The sequence below is a fragment of the Stegostoma tigrinum genome, chromosome 2 (genome assembly GCF_030684315.1).
Source record: "Stegostoma tigrinum isolate sSteTig4 chromosome 2, sSteTig4.hap1, whole genome shotgun sequence".
Taxonomy (NCBI): domain Eukaryota; kingdom Metazoa; phylum Chordata; class Chondrichthyes; order Orectolobiformes; family Stegostomatidae; genus Stegostoma; species Stegostoma tigrinum.
Window position 1 is genome coordinate 36059716 of NC_081355.1, and position 23010 is coordinate 36082725.

The following is a 23010-nucleotide window of genomic DNA, read 5'->3' on the forward strand; positions in this document are numbered from 1 at the left end:
CACCACAGCAAAATCAGCAATTGAGAGAGGTGAAAGTAGATGGCACAGTTGTTAGTGGCATTTCAGGAACAGGCAATATCTGTGACCAGGGATAATTCATTTCACTCAAGTGGGCTGACTAACTGAGTAGAAAATGTGGAGGCCATGCAAGTTTAGTAATTTCGGAGGATGAGATGAGTGACAGCCATTGACTGAAGGTGCTGCATATAATAGTGATAGACCGTGAATCTTGGTCGGAGACATGTACAATGGCAAAGTTAGAAAGAGTGTAAGGAATGGAGGAAAAATGGTGGCACTTACCCTTGCAGAGCATAGAAGGTCATTGACCTTCATTCTACATTACTGGGTGTTTGTCCTTGTTGGGGACAGTGCACTGATCTCAGTTGAGGTTGGCACTAGCTTATACCATTATCTCTTTTGGCTGTCAACAGGAAAGAGGTTGGCTCTCCTCTTCACCACCCTGTCCATCAATATGTCCAGCTCCTTATCCTTGTACTGATGTGTCAACTTCCCTCCCTTGGCCACCTCCTCTATAATAAGGGTCAAGCATCAGACTTTCAGTAGCATGTCCTAGTGTAGAATGGCATTAGGCCTGAAAGTCCTTGCAGTGGTGACATTTCTTTCTCTGTAACTGAACAATTTAACAAGAAAGGAGCCCATACACACAATTAGTGAGGTGGGCAAAGAAGAGAGCATGAGAAAAGTCTGCATGAAATGCCCAGAAAATGACATCACCAAGTTTTACAACGATCCAGCACAGTATTTTTCCTTGAAGTGACATAAACTTGCATTTGTGCTTCTTTGTGAGAATGAAAACTTTATGTTTGAAAGAATGCACTGCTTTTTTTCACAGGCTTTGTTCTACTACACCAAGGCATTGACCCAACCCAATGTAAAGATTCAAAGGGCTGCTTGCACAGCGCTAAAATGCATTAAAGTAAGTGCCGCTTGTATCAAATCCACAATATCATGATAATAATCATATAAATTACAGGATACTTTGACCATCATTTGTGTGCCAGATCCTCTGCTGAAGTTATTCAGCCTCTCTTTGCTGGCCATCCTCTACATCCTGTTCAAGTTCTTGCTTTGCTTATATGTTTTCACCTCCCTTTTGAATTTTGGGGCTATTTCCACAGCAAAGTCAAATACGAAGAGGAAATTTAAATAGAGATTTTTAAAAGAATTTTGATAGTGTCAATTGGGAAGGATAATTTCCAATGCTTGGGGAGTCTGTCACCAGGGATAATTCATTTAAAATAATTACCAAGAGCATGAAGAGAGATGTTAAAAAGAAATCTTCATGCAAAGGGCATTTGGAATAATTCGATAGGCAGTTGAAACAGAGGAAATTGAAGGGATTGTTTTCAATCCACCCAGACAGTGAAGATTAATGCAGGAAAGGTCATCTCCAGCTGCTCATGTCATCGATGCCAGATGCCTGTTCAACCACATTTATGTTTCTGGTGCATGCCAACATCTCTCTGTAAGCTACCAGCTCTTGACTCTAAAATTCCCCACCTAATGTTTCTATTTTTGGCAACTCTGAATGCCCAACAACAACAACTCACAGTTAGGTAGCACCATTAATTCAGAAACCATGCTCCCCTGGTGTGTGAGGAAGAAGCTGGTAGCAAGAAAGGGAGATTAATGGGGTAACCATGAGTTCCATTAAAGTGGTTTCTTTTGAAGTTTTGCGGAGAGTTACAAGGGAGCAGTAGAAGATGGAGTGATTCCCAAAATGAGTGATGTTGAGGTCTGAGAGGATAGCCTGTAATGGATCATGACCCTTTAATTGAATATGATGATATTACATGTGGAATAATAGGTGCTTCCAAAAGAACTGGTTGATTATAAATACTGATCTAATCAATTTTAACTTTTGTTCCCCCACACCCATAGGCTTGTGAAAGCATTGACATATTGGTGAGTTTGTGCCAATCTGAGAGAGAACTCCTCCGGCAAGCCGCTGCTGAATCACTTCTCTCGCTAGGTGAGTGCTTTTCCATGTGGATGAGCCACACAATGGCTAGATGTTCAATTTTTTGTTACAGTTTAGGCCAGCTAGTCCAATCAATGCTCCAGCTGTCAGATTCCTTGTGTTGAGGCAACACCAAGGCAGTGAACGCAGTCGTTCGACAGCTCTCTTGACCAGGCTGGGAGGCAGATATAGCAACCCATCACATTGCTCTTGCCACCCAAAGACCAGAACCAGAAGAATCAAACTGTAAAACCTAACCATTTCTCTTCAAACACTGTACTGCCTTTAGTGCAAATCTTCTCATGTTGACAAAATGAGAGACAGGTTATGTAGGAATTGCCTGAGGTTTTATTTTTGCTTGAATCTAGTGCAAAAGATCACTATGTCCAACTGTTTTATTGCCTTTGTTATACAGAGACAAAGCAGCATAAAAATCACATTTGACTGAGGTATATGATTAGTGCTTCAAAATGTTCCTTTTTTCATAAGACAGAGAGGTGAAACATAGTGAATTATTAATACTCAAGTGACCTAGACCTCTTTCCCACCTTTTTAATTTTTTTTCTTCACTTAATGAAATTAAAGCTAAATTAAGATTGTACCTAGGGGAATGTAGAATTGTTTCAGCATTTTGGAATTGATACTATTCTGCCACAGAATGTACATTTGAACATTTTTCTTTTGCTAATAGGTGTAAATGCAAAATTATGTTTAAAGCAGAAACATGTCTCCAAAGTGTCTTCTTGCATCATGGTCGCCAGCAATGACACTTCTTTGTTTACACTTTTCCTTCACTGTCCTGTGTCCCAGACACAAAAAGTAAATTCTTGAGCCTGGTATATCGAAATCACTGAAGATAAGTTGCGATGAGCTGTATTAAATTAAGGTGATATTTAAACATTTCTGCATCCAGCCACTTGCCTCCTGTTTTTTAAGTTCATTCAGGTGATGAGGGCTTCACTAGCTAGGTCAGCAGTTATTGTGTTTCCTTAATTGCCCTCGAGATGATTTTGGTGAGCTGCCATCTTGAACCACTGTGATCCATTTGCTGTAGATTCATCCACACCGCTGATGGGGAAGGAGTTCCAGGATTGTGACACAACAACACTGAGGGATGGTGATTAGTTAATGTGTAGCTTAGATGGGAATTTGCTGGTGATGGTACGCCCATGTGTGCCCTTTTAGGTGGCAGAGGTTATAGATTTGCAAGGTACTGGTAAAGGTACTCTGATGATTAGCAACGGTCAATTCTGTAGATGGTAGAAATTGCTGACACGGTGCATCAGTGATGGAGTCTTCTGCAGTCTTTATTTTAAGGATATTGACACTATCATATGAGCCAATGTGTGAGGAGCAGAGCTGGGACTTGAAATGATAAATTTAGCCTCCAAACTCATATCCAAAAATATAGCAAATTAAGTGCCCCTGAGAATTTTAAAACTATTTTGCCAATAAAATGTAGCAGTGGAAGGTTGTCACGTGATGCAAATTATGCATAATATTGATTCCATTCACACTCCAGTATTGTCTCCAGGGATGAGATAACAAGGTATAGAGCTGGATGAACTCGGCAGGCCGAACAGCATCAGTGAAGCAGGAAAGCTGACGTTTCAGGCCTAGACCCTTCTTCAGAAAATTTTCAGCCTTCCTGCTCCTCTGATGCTGCTCGGCCTGCTGTCTTCATCCAGCTCTACACATTGTTACCTCAGATTCTCCAGCATCTGCAGTTCCTACTATCTCTGGTCTCCAGGGGTGATTGGTTTGAGTATTACCCAATAATTTCCATTCTGACTGGGAGTTGCGGTATCATTCTAAGAAGCTGGTTTCACATTGTGAGTGCACATCACTCCCCATCATCCCCATTGGGGAAATTGCCAGTGGGACAATTCTTGTTGCGGATGGGAAACAGCTGTTAAATAAGAGGATGGAATTGCTCATAACTGATACACAGGAACTAACAGGCTTGGGGTGCACCATACAGACAGATCTCTTTATTTGGAAGGTGGCCTGTGTGCACTACATAAGGGTAATTTTCTTTGAACAGGGTTAAATATCAAGTCAGACTACTCTGGGAGATTGTAGATGCTATCTTTCCATCTGTAGTAATAGAAAGCAGCACTGCTGCTGGTATGGCTGCTGTATTTCCCACCAGTTGCCCTCCAATCGTTACTCATCGCAAGTTTTCTCACTTGCTTGTCCAGGCAATATCACTTGGGCACCATCAGGATGCTTCTTTAAGTGAATTGATTGACAGTGGGTGGGGTCTGCTGACTCACGTCCCAGTTTAAGCGTTCCCTGTTTAGTGGAGGATTACTGGAGCAATGTTGTTGTGAGATCAAATTTCACAATGTGCATTTCTGGCTGCACCGCATTGTTTATTGGCTCGGGACAGTTATCACATATCAACACTGTCTTCTGTTGGAAGATGTTTTATTTCTGTTTCAATGTCATTTCTTAAAAATTGTTGGATTAAGCATTTCAGCAGAACTAATGTAATTTTTATCTGTTTATCAGCTTGGAACAAAAGGCTGACATTTGACTGGTATTTACATATTTAACTGTTTCTAAATTGACATCATGGCCTGTGGGCCAAATTTAGAATTTGAGTAGAATGGCTAAACCTTGCTTGTACATTCTCCAGCTCCACACTGTTTTATCCCCAATTATTACTGTAGTTTATTTTAAAATTCATTTGAGGGATGAGGGCATTTCTGGCTCGGCCAGCATTTATTGCCTATCCCTAATTGTTAAGAGTCAATGACATAACTGTAGGTCTGGAGTTACATGTAGGCCGGAACAAGCAAAGATGGCAGTTTCCTTCCCTAAAGCGAACGAGGTAGATTTTTCCCAACAATCAGCAATGGACTTATGGTCATCATTAAACTCTTAATTCCAGATATTTATTGAATTCAAATTCAACCATCTGGTGTAGTGAGTTTCAGAGCATTACTTGGGTCTCTGGACTAACTGCCCAGCGATAATTCTACTAGGATATTGCCTCCTTAGTACTAAAAGAGATGAGAGGGTTAATCATGCATATGCCAAATTTTTAAAAGTAAATAGACAAGATTACAAAACCCAGGGGATTATGTGTTTGTAAATAAGATCAAAGCAAAAAATCAGAATGATAATGCTGAAAATATACAAATTATTGCTAAGTGGAGTTGAGAGTTTTGGAATAGAATTTAAATCTTGTTTAGCCTGATTGATGGATATAAAATGGCAAAACTAGGGTCAATTTCAGAGACCATAACCCTGTGGCATACCCTGAAACATGAGTCCAACTTGATTTTGTACATGCCATACTTCAACAATCCATGGTGAACATCTGGAACTGATCTTAGACACTTACAAATGTAAATAAGGAGCCTATTGCCTACTTTAGGCCCCCTTTAGGAAATGAAATAAGGATGAACTGAACAAGATCTTAGCCTGCTTTGGCTCAAGACTCCTCAGCAGTCTCTGCAGCATAAGAAATGATCACCACTAAATGCTACGTATTTAAAAAACTATGTTTCTATAGCTCCCGGTGCAGCAAAATTGCTCCTTTCCATTCCCAAGACTGTGGTATTTGTAACCAGCTTCCTACTTCTCTCTGGGTCTGACTTTTGAGAAATTGTCAATATTCATCATAAATTGGGTAAACTGTCTGTGAAGGTGCAATGAACAACATGAATTGCCCCAGATAATATTATTGTGATATAAGGCCCATTTTTGACCAGTTTCAAGCCTCTTAGTTGATCCAATAAACAGCATTCATTAAAAATATACTGAAAGAAATGTTCGCACTATTATGTTAAGTTGTAGTTTAGTTTCCTTCTTTCGGAACAATGTCAATGATGTGAGCAATGGAAGGCTTTAGTATTGAGAAAAGACCCAAGAAAGTAGAGCTCTTTTCAGCAGTTTGGGTTGGAAAGGTTACGAGAAGAGGGTTTCGTTTAGGTGAGTCCAGAAAAATCAATTTCCATGTCTAAGGGCATAAATTTTAAAAAACCACTAGAAGACAGAGGGGAGTGGTTAGGAAGTGTTCTTTTATGCATTGTGTTGCCAGAATATTGAAATATTCTGTACCAGAAACAGCAAAGGAATCAAAATCTGGAATAAAGAGAAATGGATATTGCTGAAAAGTGAAATTCCACTTAATACAGAGAAGGCAGTAGGCTTTTGTTGTACAGTTCCTAACATTTGTCATAAAGTGCAAATTTAACGAAATTAAGCCCCATCATGCAAACTTCATTAATTGTAATGTCCAATATATTAAAAATGTGTACAAAACTGTCACAACCTAATTGCAATCTCATCATTCTCATATGCCACAATTCTTACTTTCCCAGGAGAAGAAGGCTGCTTAGCTTACGAGCAGCTGGACAAGGTCCCTCAGGATATGGTGCAACTTGCCGGAAGACGAGGAAATGCAGTCAGCACTGCCTTCTAAAAGGGGACGCTGCACCACATTTCAGTATTACAACCCGCCCAGGTGGATGGAAGTTGCACAAATTTGGCATTGAGGGTGAAAGATGTTGCCTAGAGCCATGTCAAGGAGAAACAGAACTGCTCACTCTGAATCAAACACCTTTCACTTGGCAAAAACTGCCTTCCCCAACAATAATTGAACTACAATACACATGACACCATCCAAAGAGGAAATGAATGAATCAATGAGTCATTTCTTTTAAATATTTACCAAAGTTGTTGAAACTCCATAGAAATCACTTTATTTTGTGTTAATTTATTTAGAATTAAGTGAAATGTTTTAACTACTGAATTTCTCATTTCTTATCAATTTTTTGAGATCACACTGGCATTACTTTTTTTTAATTTGCACATTTTTGACTGGAGTTATCAGGGCACACCATGTATATATTGCAGCTCTGGTTAATATATTCTTACTTTCTTTTAGCTTTCTGCTGTCCCATGGCCATAATTTGGCCATATGGACAAAACAAAAGCCAAAATGACATGGGGTTTGTATGAGGTCAGTGCAGTGCAATTGGGAGTGGCCCTTTAAAAGTTTGCATCCATGTCAGATGCAATGTTTCAGCCACTAGGATTCAAAAGCAAAAATAAATCCACAGAAGATGACAATCACCACCTGAATAATGCAGTACCTATAGATCTTTTATGTGTTACATGCTTAAAATTCCCTTCCTACAAAGCACGATCTCTCCTCCAAATATGTTGTACATGAAGCTGAAAGTTTGGTCTCAATATATGCCAGAGATGGCAGGTTTAAGAGTGTGAGACAGCGGTACTAATTTATAAAATGTTCAGATGCAGGGTTTACCTGCAGAATGTCAGAATGAACAAAGACTGAGAATTACGTCACCCACAAATGAATATTAAAGAGCCATATCTCTGGCTCAGATACTGTATTGTATAATTAATTAGTCTGTTTGAAATTTCAATTTCTTTGCCTTGTCTTTTGGAGGAAAAAGGATCAAGTTCTTTGTTTATCTAAATGGCATTTTTAAAATAAAATTTCAAGTATGCATTTTGTTCTTATTACAACATCTTCGTTGCTGAAAGAGGGAAGAAAGAAAATCACAGAGCCATTCACAGAAATTTTCAAGGCCTATAAACACAGGATTTATCCCGATGAACTGGACGATTGCAACTATAACACTATAGTTTAAGAAAGGGATAAATGATAACCCAGGAAACTACAAACCAGTCAGCTTGACATCAAGAGTGGGAGAATATTGTGTGCACTTTTGGTCTCCTTGTCTGAGAAAGGATGCTCTTGTTATCAAGGGAGTGCAGCAAAGGTTTACCAGGCTAATTCCGGGGATGGCGGGACTGACGTTTGAGGTGAGATTGACTAGGTTAGGATCGTTTTTGCTGGAATTCAGAGGAATGTAGTGGGATCTCATAGAGACTTATAAAATTCTAACAGGACCAGACAGGGTGGATGCAGGGAGATGTTCCTGATGGCGGGTATGTCCAGAATCGGGGTTCACAGTATGAGGATTCGGGGTTGACCATTTAGAATGGAGATGAGATATTTCTTCACCCAAAGAGTGGTGAGCCTGTGGAATTCATCATCACAGGCAGTATTGATGCTAAAATACTGAATGTATTCAAGAGGCGGCTAGATATAGCACTTGGGGCAAATGTGATCAAAGGTTATGGGGAGAAAGCAGGATTAGGCTATTGAGTCGGACAATCAGCCATGATCATGATGAATGGTGCAGCAGACTCAAAGGGCTAAATGGCCTCTTCCTGTTCCTACCTTTTATGTTTCTATGAAAACTCATGGAGGCCAAAATATAGGTTCAGATGAATATACACTTCGAGGAAAAGTAATACTAGACAGTCAACATGGCTGTGTCAAGGGCATGTTGGTTAGCAAAATTAAAAATGTTTGGGATTAATGGGTCCTTAACAGCATGGATTAGAAGTTGGCTAAAGGATAAGAAAGAGAGGGTAGGTATAGATGGACTTTTCTCAGATTGGTGATGAGTTGAGAAAATGGTGTTCCGCAGGGATTGGTGTTGGGTCCCTTGCTTGTCCTTATTTAATTAAATGATTTGGAGATGGGTGTTGAGGGCAAAATCACAAAATTTGCAGATGATGTTAAGCTTGGGTGAGTAGTGAATTGTGAGGATTCTGAATTACTTCAGAGGGACAATGACAAGCTGGCCAAATGGGCAGATGCCTGACAAATGAATTTCAATGCAGAGTAATGGGAGGTAATGCATTTTGGTAGAATAAATATGGGGATACAAAAAGGCTCAATGGTACAACTTTGAGGGGAGTACAGGAGAAGAGGGATCTTGGAGTTAATCTGCATTATTCTCTGAAGGCGGCCAGGCACATTGAAACAGTTGTTAAGAAGGCTTCTAGGATCCTCGGTTTTCTAAATAGAGACATCGATTATGAAAGCAAAGAAGTGATACTACACGTCTACAATCTTTGGTCAGACCACGTTTAGAATATTGTATTCAGTTCCAGCCACTTTATTTAAGGAAAGAGGTTAAAGCCCTGGGGAGAGTTCAAAGAAGATTTACTAAAATGATACTAGTAATGAAGGATTTTGGATACAATTAAAGATGAGAGAAATTGGGTTTATTCTCCTTGGAGCAGAGAAAATTAAGAGATGACCTTATTGAAGTGTTTCGAATTATGGACAACTTTGACAGGATAAAGAAAGATATTCTCTATTCACCCATTGGTATGTCAGTAACTTGGAGTCACTATTTCAAGATTGTTAGCCTGAGACCTTCTTATTGACAGAGTTGTTAGAATTTGGACTGCACTGAGAGTGGTTAAGGCAGATTCCATACGGGGTTTCTAAAGAGAGCTGTATGTGTATTTGAAACTGATTAATTTACAGGGCTAAAGAGATAGGGCTGGAGAATTGGACTCGCAGGGTGGATCTTTTGGCATCAGGTACAGAAATAATGGGTTGAATGGCCTCCATCTGTACTGTAAAATTCTATCATTCACATCAAAATGAAAATGAAACAGTTATTCATGTGTGCTGCTGACCTGAGGTAAAAGTGATAATTTAAACAAATGAACTTAGATTTATTAATAATTTATTGTGGGAAGTAATCTTTAAATCAGCATAGCACATCAAGCTTGTTAGAAAGAGCTTCTTTTTAAAACTTGTTTCAATCTATATCAGTTTGTTGCCATAATGCACTAAAGAATCTTGTTCATTGGGATGTAATTTCAAAAAAGTGTCTCTCAATTACCCCTCATCCTAGTGACCTGATATGTATGAAATGGGGCCTTCAACATCAGGATGCTCATTGCCGCTTCAGTATTCTGCGCATTTGTTCAGCTTTTAATTTTTTATCCTACACAGTTGAAATCTTGATCTCTGTTGAGTCTAGCTATCCCAATCAGGTTGTGGTGTGAGGTACAACTGAGTTACTCACTACTCTTGTTCAGGGACGGCTTTGATCCAAACATATTGACAATGAAGGAGGGCAGGTCACTTGGTCCTTCAAATCTGCTCTATCTTTCGATAAAATCAAGGCCAATCTCATCTTTACATCAAGTCTACACTGCTGCATAGCTGTGATTATCTTTCATTCCCTCAGTAATCAAGAATCTCTTTACATCTGCCTTAAAAATATTTAACGATTCTGCATTCAGTCCCTTTTGAGGCATGGAATTCCAAAGACTCACAACCCTCTGAGAGAAGAAAAATGTTTCCTCATCCGTCTTGAATGGGTGACTCCTTGTTTTTAAACTCAGACCCGTGTTTCTGGAGATGGGAGTATCCAGTGAGAGTAGGAACTGGATCAAAGTTGGCAACAATCCAATATTTTCCTGAGACACAGCGCTGGATGTTCATGTTCATGCTGGGACCCATGACTATTTCCCAACATTCAGGTTTCAACTTCAAAACATCAGCCTGTTCACCTGATATTTTGGTGTCTTGGATATGAATGTTGATTGAAATTGAGGCTGTTGCCTCACGTGGCAGGTATGAGGCAGCATGGAGATTTGGGGAATGGCAAGGCCAGGAGTGAAAAGGTCTGCTTCCATTTACTAGGTCATCAACCCAGTTTAATTCACTGCCATTAAGTCCCCTAGCTCTCATATCATCCTACTTCCATGACCAGTAATGTCTTCCATACCTCTCCATTGCCCTCTTATGTCTCGTATACCCACTCAGTAGCCTCATATATAGCACCCAGTTTCCATTAGACATAAGGAGATGTGATGACATTGCGGTATTGTCACTGGACTAGTAATCCACACATCCAATTAATACTCTTGAGACCCAGATTTGAATCTGAACATGGCAGATAGTGGAATTTCAATTTAAAAAATCTGAATTTACCATAGTTAATTTTTGTAAAAAGTCATCTGCTTCACTAGAAGACCATAACAGGTAAAAACAGAAGTAGGCCATCAAGTCTGCTCCTCTGGTCAATGAGATCATGGCTGACCTAGTAATCTTTAACTAGCCAGCACTGCTTTTCCCACATAACCTTTATAGATTAGAATTTGTTTATCTCAGATTTGAATATACTTAACAGTCCAGTCTTGATAGCCCTTTGTGGTAAAGAATTCCATAGATTCATTACCTTCTGTGGGAACAAATTCCTTCTCAACTCTATCTAAAATAGGTGATTCTTTATTCTGAAATTATGTCCTCTGGTCCTAGACTCTCCCATGAAGGAAAGCAACTTTTCTGCATCTGCTGTGTAGATGCCCTAAGAATCTTAGATGTTTCAACAAGATTGACTATTGCTTTCCAGACTCTAATGACTATAGGTCCAACCTACTCAACCTGTCCTAAGACAGTCATCCCCATACCTGGTATCAGTCTACTGTTTCCAATGTCAGTATTATCTTTCCTTAAATAAGGAGCTCAAAACTGTTCACTGTACTCCAGCTATGGTACTACTGTCTTATGTAGTTCCAGCATACCACTATTCTTATATTTTATACAGTTTGAAATAAGCTGGGGGAATCAACGCTGGTTCAAAGAAGAGGCAAAAAAAAACTATTCATGTGCTCCACCCTCTTGAAATGTCTGTAAGCAGACAAAACGTGATACCACACCTTAATGGCACTTCCACAGAGATTTTCATCAAGGTTACATAGAACATAGAACATAGAACATAGAACATAGAACAGTACAGCACAGAACAGGCCCTTCAGCCCACAATGTTGTGCCGACCACTGATCCTCATGTATGCACCCTCAAATTTCTGTGACCATATACATGTCCAGCAGTCTCTTAAATGACCCCAATGACCTTGCTTCCACAACTGCTGCTGGCAACGCATTCCATGCTCTCACAACTCTCTGCGTAAAGAACCTGCCTCTGACATCCCCTCTATACTTTCCACCAACCAGCTTAAAACTATGACCCCTCGTGCTAGCCATTTCTGCCCTGGGAAATAGTCTCTGGCTATCAACTCTATCTATGCCTCTCATTATCTTGTATACCTCAATTAGGTCCCCTCTCCTCCTCCTTTTCTCCAATGAAAAGAGACCGAGCTCAGTCAACCTCTCTTCATAAGATAAGCCCTCCAGTCCAGGCAGCATCCTGGTAAACCTCCTCTGAACCCTCTCCAAAGCATCCACATCTTTCCTATAATAGGGCGCCCAGAACTGGACGCAGTATTCCAAGTGCGGTCTAACCAAAGTTTTATAGAGCTGCAACAAGATCTCACGACTCTTAAACTCAATCCCCCTGTTAATGAAAGCCAAAACACCATATGCTTTCTTAACAACCCTGTCCACTTGGGTGGCCATTTTAAGGGATCTATGTATCTGCACACCAAGATCCCTCTGTTCCTCCACGCTGCCAAGAATCCTATCCTTAATCCTGTACTCAGCTTTCAAATTCGACCTTCCAAAATGCATCACCTCGCATTTATCCAGGTTGAACTCCATCTGCCACCTCTCAGCCCATCTCTGCATCCTGTCAATGTCCCGTTGCAGCCTACAACAGCCCTCTACACTGTCAACAACACCTCCGACCTTTGTGTCGTCTGCAAACTTGCTGACCCATCCTTCAATCCCCTCGTCCAAGTCATTAATAAAAATTACAAACAGTAGAGGCCCAAGGACAGAGCCCTGTGGAACTCCACTCACCACTGACTTCCAGGCAGAATATTTTCCTTCTACAACCACTCGCTGCCTTCTGTTGGCCAGCCAATTCTGTATCCAAGCAGCTAAGTTCCCCTGTATCCCATTCCTCCTGACCTTCTGAATGAGCCTACCATGGGGAACCTTATCAAATGCCTTACTGAAGTCCATATACACCACATCCACAGCTTGACCCTCATCAACTTTTCTAGTCACATCCTCAAAAAACTCGATAAGGTTTGTAAGGCATGACCTACCCCTCACAAAGCCGTGTTGACTGTATTTGATCAAGCCATGCTCTTCCAGATGGTCATAAATCTTATCCCTCAGAATCCTTTCTAACACCTTGCAGACGACAGACGTGAGACTTACCGGTCTATAATTGCCGGGGATTTCCCTATTTCCTTTCTTGAAGAGAGGAATTACATTTGCCTCTCTCCAGTCCTCAGGTACGACTCCAGTGGAGAGCGAGGATGCAAAGATCTTCGCAAGTGGCGAAGCAATTGCATTTCTCGCTTCCCAAAGCAGCCGAGGACAAATCTGATCCGGGTCTGGCGACTTGTCAATCTTAATGTTTGACAAAATTTTCAGCACATCAGCTTCGTCTATCTCTATCCATTCCAGCATGCACACCTGCTCTTCAAAGGTTTCATTCACTACAAAGTTGGTTTCTTTCGTAAAGACAGAAGCAAAAAACTCATTTAGGGCTTCCCCTACCTCCTCAGACTCCACACACAAGTTCCCTATGCTATCCCTGATCGGCCCTACTCTTTCTTTGACCATTCTCTTATTCCTCACGTAAGTGTAAAATGCCTTTGTGTTTTCCCGGATTCCTTCTGCCAAGCCGTTCTCGTGCCCCCTCCTGGCTCTCCTCAGACCATTTTTGAGCTCCTTCCTTGCCTGCATGTAATCCTCTCTAGCTGAACTTGACCCTAGCTTCCTCCACCTTATGTAAGCTACCTTCTTCCTTTTCACTAGAAGCTCCACCGCTCTCGTCATCCAAGGTTCCCTAATCTTACCCCTTCTTGCCTGTCTCAGGGGGGCATATTTACTCATCACTCCCAACAACTGTTCCTTAAACCGTCTCCACATGTCGATAGTTCCCTTACCATGGAACAACTGCTCCCAGTCCATGCTTCCTAACTCATGTCTAATCGCATCATAGTTTCCTCTTCCCCAATTAAATATCCTCCAATTCTGCCTAATCCTCTCCTTCTCCATAGCTATGTAGAATGTGAGGCAGTTATGGTCACTATCACCAAAGTGCTCTCCCACCACAAGATCTGATACCTGCCCTGGCTCGTTTCCGAGCACCAAGTCTAGAATGGCCTCTCCCCTCGTCGGCCTGTCAACGTACTGCGTTAGGAAACCCTCCTGAACACACCTTACAAAAACAGCTCCATTCAAATCTTCTGCTCGAAGGAGGTTCCAATCAATATTAGGAAAGTTAAAGTCACCCATTACAACAACCCTACTGCGTGCACACTTTTCCAAAATCTGTCGACCTATGCTTTCTTCAATCTCCCTGCTGCTATTGGGGGGCCTGTAGTAAACCCCTAACGAGGTGACTACTCCCTTGCTGTTCCTAATTTCCACCCATACTGACTCAGTAGGCAGATCTTCCTCGACAAAGGAAGCTTCTGTAGCTGTGATACCCTCTCTGATTAGTAGTGCTACACCCCCTCCTCTTTTTCCCCCCTCCCTATTCTTTTTAAATGTTCTAAACCCTGGAACATCCAGCAACCATTCCTGCCCATGAGAAACCCATGTCTCTGTTATGGCCACAACATCATAGCACCAGGTACTGATCCATGCTCTAAGTTCATCACTTTTATTCCTGATACTCCTTGCATTAAAGCAAACACACTTTAACCGATCCCTTGGTTCCTTCCCAGGAAAATCCTTCCCACTAGCTGGTCTACCTCTTGCTACTGCCTCACCTGCATCAACGCTCACCTCTGGTATACAGCTCAGGTTCCCACCCCCCTGCCATACTAGTTTAAACCCTCTCGAACTACTCGAGCAAACCTTCCACCCAGGACATTGGTCCCCTTCCAGTTCAGATGCAACCCGTAGAGAATCCAGGAGAGAATCATAAAATCCCTCCCAGTGTGGAATTATTCGGCCCATTGAGTCTGTACTGACCCATCCAAACAGCATCCCACCCAGACTCATGCCCTCCTACTCCTTTCCTGTAACCCTGCACTTCCCATGGCCAATCTGCCTAAACTGCACATCTTTTGACTGTTTGAGGAAACTGGAGTACCTGGAGGAAACACATGCAACACATGGGAAGGACATGCAAACTCAACACAGAAAGCTGTCCAAGGGTGGAATCAAACCCAGGCTCTGGGAGGCAGCAGTGCAAAGCACTGAACCAATGTGTTGTGCAGAAGGGAAGTTCTGTTTGCAATGGCTGGCAACTAGACTAATAAAGGCAACCTTGACAAAAGGTGGCTGCAGAGGTCAGAATCCGTATGTAGCTCAAGAGAACTTGACTTGAGAGCTCCAAGAGGGTGAATGATCTGCTGTGCTGCAGAAGGTTATGTACCACTTTTTACATAATGTTTCATATTTCTATGGGTGTGAGTTAACATTGTAAAGTCACCACTGCAAAGGACTGTCACACAGAAGGTTGGATGACAAGGATCTCCATCAGTTACCTTAGGGGCAATGAATGTCTGTCACTTCACTGCAGCTAGCAATGTAGCAGTACTGGTACCAAACTTGTGCTGCCTCTCACGTATCTGCCTGGGTTTGCACTTAAAGGAGCTACAACACTCAGCAACTCACACACCATCAGGTCACTGACCTTTTATCACATTTAGGGGATTATTACATCTGATCAATTTTCGCAAAGGCTTACATAGAACACAATACAATCACAAAAGATGGCCTTTTGATCTGAGCCCTCTTTAGAGTTCAGCCACCACCTCCCCTTCTGCCCACCTCTAACCTTGTTCAGCCTTGCTGGCATCAGCCAGTGTGTCTGGCAGTCTTGAGGAGGCACAGAATTAATCCCTCATGATGAAAGCATTAAACAATAAAAAGCCAACCTACATGTGAAATTTCTCAGAAGCGGATTGACACCGAGGAATTTCATCCCAAACATTGTAAGCATTTACAGTCACAGTCATACATCATGGAAGTAGGCCCCTCAGCCTAGATCATCCATGCTGACCAGGTTTCCTATACGGTCCTAGTCCTGTATCCCTCTAAACCATTCCTATCCATGTAGTTGTCCAAATGTCTTTTAAATGTAGTCATTGTACCCAGCTCTACCACTTTCTCTCTCAGCTTGTTCCATATACGCACCCACTGAGTGGAAAAGTTGCTCCTCATCTTAAACCTATGCCTTCTAGATTTGGATTCCATTACCCTTGGGGGAAAGTCCTTCTCCTTATCTAGGCCCCTCATGATTTAATAAACCTCTATCAGATCATCCCTCAGCCTTCTATGCTGCAGGGAATAAAAGTCCCAACCTATTCAGCCTCTCTGTATAACTCAAACTTTCCAGTCTTGGTAATATCCTTGTAAGTTCTTTTCACGCCCTTCTCAGTTTAATAACATTCTTCCTATAAAAGAATAACCAGAATTGTACACAGCTTCCCAAATATGGATGCCTTGTACAGCAGTAACATAATGTCCCAACTTCTGTACTCATTTTTCTGACTGATGAAGGCAAGTGTGCCAAATGCCTTCATCACCCTATCTACCTATGCTGCCAGTTTCAAGGAACAATGCACCTGCACCCCTTGGAGTCTCTATTTGACAACATGGCGTGCACAAAAAAAACCTTGAACATTAAAAAGTCAAGTAACTGAAGAAGTTTGTACTCAGGGGAGCATGGCACATGCCTACACATAGTATTAGAATTAGAATTAACTTTATTGTTGCGTGTAGTCACGTGCGGGAAACAAAAAGTTTGCAAGTTGCTACTTATGGCTCCAAATTAGGTACCAAGGTACCTAGGTACAGATTCTTAAGCATAATTTATTAGGGAAAAGTATTAGTAAAATGTAAGGAAACAAAAAGTCCAGAAATAGGTTACAAAAATAGAGAAATAAAAATGTAGAATAACTGTCCTTCCAACCCAAATCACACTAGGCTTTGCCTTGAGGCTGGGAGTGCCAGGAATTGAGTCCATGCTGAGGCCAGGATTAGGGTTTGTAATCATAAGTTCTTTCTTTCTGTCTTTGGCTAAGAAAATTGCACCCATGAATGTAGTTTTTAAAACTAATATTTATTAATCAAATTTGGGTGTCACTGGCTAGGCCAACATTTAGTGTCCATTCCTAATTACCCAAATTAGGAGTCAAACACAATGCAGTGGGTCTGGAGCCGTATGTAGGTCAGTTTCCCAACAGATGCTAGTGAGCCAGATGGGTTTTTCCCCAACGATGAACAATGGCTTTGAGGTCACCGTTAGACTCTTAATTCCAGATTTTTGTTTCGTGGCTGCATTCAAATTCCACTATCTGTCATGACAGGATTTGAACATCAGGTACCCCAGAACATTAGCAGGGATTGTTGGATCAATAGTCTAGCAATAATAGCATTAGACCACCCAGTGGGATAGGGTGTTAATGAGTATTCATAGAATGCTAATAAATTTCTGAATGTAAAGCCGATCCATCTGAAAGCTTCTGAGAACAAAATAGCTAAACTTTGACCGGCTGTCACAAAACTGAATGTTTTGCTTCCTGCACAAAGAAGTTCCCCAGCTGTGGTCCTAAAAGGTCCATGCAGGCCTAAAGGTTCTGCCCAATGTTTCAGAGTTTTGTTTTTATAAAGTAACCACGTCTAAAGAAATACACATTGATCAATTGAAGTATACAAAACAGTCTAATTAAGAATTAGCTAGATTTTACAACTTTCCTGTGGACTCAGTAAATTCAGCTATCGAAAGCTCCAGGGTTAAATCCCTTGTTGAATTAACCATTCACAACCAGGGTGACTCTTTCTCAATCTTCCCAAACTAACACAGACTCCATGTTGATCTGGTTATCCATTTGCAGCAGTCACTTTCTACACATGCACAGCTCCTTTTGTGAATTTTGGAGCCATGTCCTTCAACTTCCAGGGAAGATCTTGATGCCCTGGGGTATACTACCAAATACCATCCTCCAGATCAAAAACAACTATTCACTACTATCATAGATCATAAGAACTGCAGATGCTGGAGTCAGAGATAACACATTGTGGTACTGGAGAAGCACAGCAGGCCAGGCAGCATCAGAAGAGCAGGAAAGTTGACGTTTTGGGTCGGGACCCTTCTTCAGAAATTGGGGGGGGGGAAAGAGAGCTCAGAAATAAATAGAGACAGGATGGGTGTGGCTGGGGAAGGTACATGGGATGGTGATAGGTGAGTGCTGGCAGGGAGTATAGGGCTTGGTCAGTGGGATGGGAGGAGTGGATAGGTGGGAGAGAAGATGGACAGGTTGTGTCAGGTCAAGGAGGCAGGAAGGAGAGGGAGAGTTGGATCTGAAGCCAGGGGTGGGGAGATTTTAAAACTGGTTTTTAAGACTGACCAATCTCCACCACTCCCTGCACTCATCCATCATCACCTCACCCACCTTCCCACTCCCCACCCCTCGTCTCTATTTCTGAGCTCCCTACCCCTCCCCATTTCTGGAGAAGGGTCCTGACCCAAAATATATTTCCAAGTTTTCCACTCCTCTGATGCTGCCTGGTCTGCTGTGCTTCTCTAGCACTACACTGTATTCATTACTGTCTCTGTTTTCTGTCACTCAGCCAACTTAATATCCTTATTAGCACTATCGCTTTTTGTTTCATGGGTTTCAATCGACACGCAAATCTATTACGAGGCACTTTATCGAACTTCTTTTGCATTTCAAATGCACTGCATCCACTGTATTATCCTCATTAATGCTGTCTGTCACATATTGTTAAAAAACGGATTCATGTAATTTGCCTTTGCCTAATCTATGTAGATTTATCTTGATTAATCTACACTTGTTGAATGTTGTCCTCAATTATTATTTCTAAAAGCTTTCTTAGCTGTGAAGTTGAACTGTTTGGCTGATGATTGCTTAATTATTGATTATACTTACACTGTTTTTTGAATGAGGTCATGACATCTGAAATCAACTATTCTTCTGGTGCCACTCCTGTGGAAGACTGGAAGATGGTAATTCTCTTCCCTCAGCAGTTCTGAATGCATTTCACTCATCCTGGTGAATAATCAGCTTTAAGGACAGCCATTTCATGCAGTGTCTCATCTAATAGTTTTTAGCATATTCAGTAGCTCAACTGCATCCTTTATTCTTATGACATAACAGCACCTTCTTCCCCATTAAAGACAAATGCATAGTCATTCTTTGGTACCTCAGCCGTGCCCTCTATCGTCAGGCACAGATTGTTCCTTGTAGTCCCTAAGCAACTCTTACCCTTACACTAACCATCTTTTTATGATCTCTATGCATTTAGAGTTATGGATTCCTTTTTGTTAGCTGCCAATCTCTTCACCCCTCATTCCCTTCCTCCTGACCTTCCAATATTCAGTCTGGTTGACACTAATGTTATCATTTTGACATCCTGTGCATACACTCTTTCAGTTTCATCTTGTGCTCTCTTTTTTCTTTTATCCTGGGAGCCTTGGCCTTTGTATCTCTATCTCTCATCCTGATAGGAATATCCCTCCACTGTGTTTTGTTACAGTTTTGCCTCCTAATTGTTGATTCCAATTTAACTGAGCTACATCACCCCAACAAAATGCCACCCCTCCAGTTAAGTATTTTTCTTTTAGAGATTGTCCCTTGTACTTTTCAAGCAACACCAAACACCGCTGTCAGATGATGGGTCTGAATGTTCCCTAAACATTAGCCCTTGTATCACATATCAGGAAGATGGTGTTATTGATGTGTCCTGAAGGTTATTAACAACACTATCAAATAGCACCACTATAAGACCTGAGACTTACACATTGCCTGGGTCTTGTGTTTATTGATTACATACAGAATGATAAAGGGCTGGATTTTCCAAGGATTGGCAATCCTTTTACGGAAGAAGTGAACCCAGCATTTGAGAGGAGATTCTGCTCAGGGCTTGGGTGATACCAGTTGGGGAGGACATGGTGTGCCAGGAAAAGGTGCCAGCTGAGTCGGGGGTAGGGTGACAGGGGGGTAGAATGCCAAAAAGAACTAGGTGCCAAGGTGCAGAGTGGCAAGGCACATGATACAGTGTATATGGTAAACTGGTGGGAGAAATAGGACAGGTCAGGGCACATCTGGGATGTGTGGAGGACATTGTTTGGGTCCAGTGTGGGAGCAAGTTGGTTTGAAATGGTGTTGTGGTGAAGGAGGTGTGCAGGGGTGGAGTGAGTGTTTAGTTACATCCAGAATAGAAGGTGGGGATGCTGATCAGATTGGGTCTAGTGGGGGTGAGGAAGAAGCTTTTGGGTCCCAGAAAAGTGTTGGGTCATGGTTCAGGGGGTGAATAGGGTCTGTGGCTGTGTAGTTGGGAGGGCATATGAAGCCACTGTAGCTGCAAGCAGACTACCGCTATTAGTACTGTTGCTGCTGAAGATGAGGTAGGTGCCTTTATAGTGGAACCTCTCATGTCATGACATCCACCATATGAACTCTTAAAGGTACATTGACCTGGGGTCAATGGAATGATATAACAGAGTCCTTTTTCAAAAACAAAAACCTGTCCCAGGGACCCAGCTCTGGGGACAGGAGAGCTATCTGAAAGAGACTCCTCCTGCCCTTGCTGCTGATCTCTGTCTTTTTGCTCCTACAAACACATCTTCTCACGTTTGCTCTTACAAACTCATCGGACAGCAGATTGGTTATCAAGGCATTCTACTTGAATTAGCACTTGGGACAACTGGCTTTAGCTGCTTCGGCAATGACCTTCCGTCCATCATAAGGTCAGAAATGAAAATGCTCACTAATGGCTGCACAATGTTCGGTACCATTCAGGACTCCTCAGATACTAAAGCAGTCTGTGTCCAAATGCAGCAACATCTGGACAGAGTCTAGACTTGGTTTGAAGTATGGCAAGTAAGATTCGTGCCGCCGAAGTACCACTCAATGTACATATCCAACAAGAGAACATTTAACCATTACCCTGTGTCATTCAATGCCATTACCATTGCACAATCCTTTGCTAAAAAACATCCTGGGGTTACCATTATCCAGAAACAGAGCAAGGTTTACCATATGAATACCGTGGTGACACAGCAGCTCAGAGGCTAGGAATCCTGCAGAAATAACTCACCTCCTGACTCCCAAAAACCTGTCCAAAAAGAATAAGTCAGGAAATTAATGGAATAGTCCTCACTTGCTGGATGACTGCAGCTCAACAACACTCAAGAAGCTAGAAACCAAGCAGGGCACAGCAGTCCATTTGATTGCTACTACATCCACAGGCACTGAATTCCTCCAACACTGATGCTCAGGAATAGTAGTTTGTTCCATCTACAAGATGCATTGCTGATATTTACTTGGGCTTCTCAGACGGCACCTTCCAAACTCAGGACAACTACCATCTAGAAGGACAATGGCAGCATGCACATAGAAACACCACCATCTGCAAGTTCCTCTCCAAACCACTGACTATCCTGACTTGGAAATATATCACCATTCCTTCACTGTTACTGGGTCAAAATCCTGGAATTCCCTCCCTAAGGTCATTGTGGGTCTACCCAACAGCATATAAAACAGAAGTTGCTGGAAAAGCTCAGCAAGTCTAGCAGTACCTGTGAAGAAAAAGTCAGAGTTCACATTTCGGGTCTGGTGACTCTTCCTCAGTACGTGGACTGCAGTGGTTAAGGCTGTCAAGAGCTGCAGGACAATTAGAGCTTGGCAGCACCATGGTGGAGACCGTGGCTGCTATCATGATAAGGTCCCAAACCCCTGAAAATTTGACCTCAGTATCACTGGTTTGTCACTCCAATACATAACCAGGAGAGTTTCTTCCTGTATTTTGGCATCCAAAAATAACATGCATATTATTTCACATTTTGCATGCAATTTGTCTAATTCTATATATTACATGTTCCTGACTACAGCAATGGTGCATTTGACTAGCATTTGTGTCGTAGGAATGCAACTTGCGACTTCATAGAAAAGGCCCTTTGGCCCATTAAGTCTATACCGACATAACTCCCACTGAAAGTGCTAATCCCAATTTCCTGCATTTGTCTCATATCCTTGAATGTTATAATATTTGAAGGGCTAATCCAAATACTTTTTAAAAGGTTGTAATGTTTCCAACCTCCACTACCTTCCAAGGCAGTGCATTCCTGATTTCCACCGTCCGCTGAGTGAAAAAGCTTTTTTCTTCCCCCCAAATCCCCTCTGAATCTCCTGCCCATTACTCTAACACCATGTCCTTTGTGACTGACCCCCCAAAAAGTGGAGCAGCTACTCTCAGTTCATCCTGTCCATACCCCTCATAATCTTATACTCCTCAATCATGCTCCCCCCTCCGTTTTCTCTGCTCTAAAAGAAACCAATCCAAGCCTGTCTAGTTCTTCCTTATAGGACAATATCTCCATCCCAGGCAATATCCTGTTGAATCTTCTCTGTATCACATTCTCTGTATTCTTGTGCTATCACAGCCTTCCTGTAGTGAGGGGACGGGAGCTGTGGCCTGACTAACATGTTATACAACTCAGACGTTACCTCCTTGCTGTTGTAGTCTATGGCACAACAGATGAAAGCAAGTATCCCATATACCTTCTTAATCATCCTATTCATGTGCTCTGCTGACTTCAGGGATTTGTGAATAATTACCCCAAGATTCCTCTGTTCCTCTAAGCTACAGTGTCCTGCCATTCATTAAGTAATACCCCCTCATCTTGTTTCTTCCAAAGTGTGTTTCACTTATCAGGGTTAAATAATATCTGCCACTGGTGTGCCCATCCAACCAGTCCATCCATATCTTCCTTTCAGCTACAACCATCTTCTGTACTATTAAGCACTCTACCAATCTTGGTGTCATCTATCATTTGTTTAACATTTCCCCCACATTTTCATCCATATCATTTATGTTATTAGCATATCATTTATGTTATTAGCAAACAATAAGGGCCCCAGCACTGATCCTCGTGGCACACCACTGGCCGCTGACCCCCAGTCACCCAAATAGTGACCAACTTGGACTGACGTTTGTGCCAGCCTAATGCCAGGCAATGACAACTCCAATGTTACCATCACTGAATCCCCCACTTCTAACATCTTTGGGGTTTCCATTGATCAATGGCACAACTGGATTCACCATAAAGACACAGTACCCATAAAAGCAGGTCAGAGGCTAGGAATTCTGCAGTGAGTAACTCACCTCCTATCTCCCCAAAGCCTGTCCACTATCTACAAGTGAGGAGTGTTATGGAATACTCCCCACTTGCCTGGATGAGAGCAGTTCCAATAACACTCAAGAAGATTGAGACCATTCAGGACAAAGCAGCACTACATCCACAAGCATCCTCTCCCTCCGCC

At 41.9% G+C, this 23010-nt stretch overlaps 1 protein-coding gene across 7 annotated transcripts in view; it reads left to right on the plus strand.

The window, feature by feature from the left end:
* Window positions 1-7470, plus strand: part of ripor2 (RHO family interacting cell polarization regulator 2) — a 202239-nt gene extending 194769 nt beyond the window's left edge. For all 7 annotated transcript variants that reach the window (XM_059653418.1, XM_059653415.1, XM_059653421.1 and 4 more), the window contains 3 exons: window positions 854-937; window positions 1903-1993; window positions 6316-7470. In XM_059653418.1, coding sequence (XP_059509401.1) covers window positions 854-937; window positions 1903-1993; window positions 6316-6416 — 276 coding nt within the window. In that variant the 3' untranslated portion in view covers window positions 6417-7470. The remainder of the gene's footprint in view (window positions 1-853; window positions 938-1902; window positions 1994-6315) is intronic.
* The last annotated feature ends 15540 nt before the right edge of the window (window positions 7471-23010 follow it).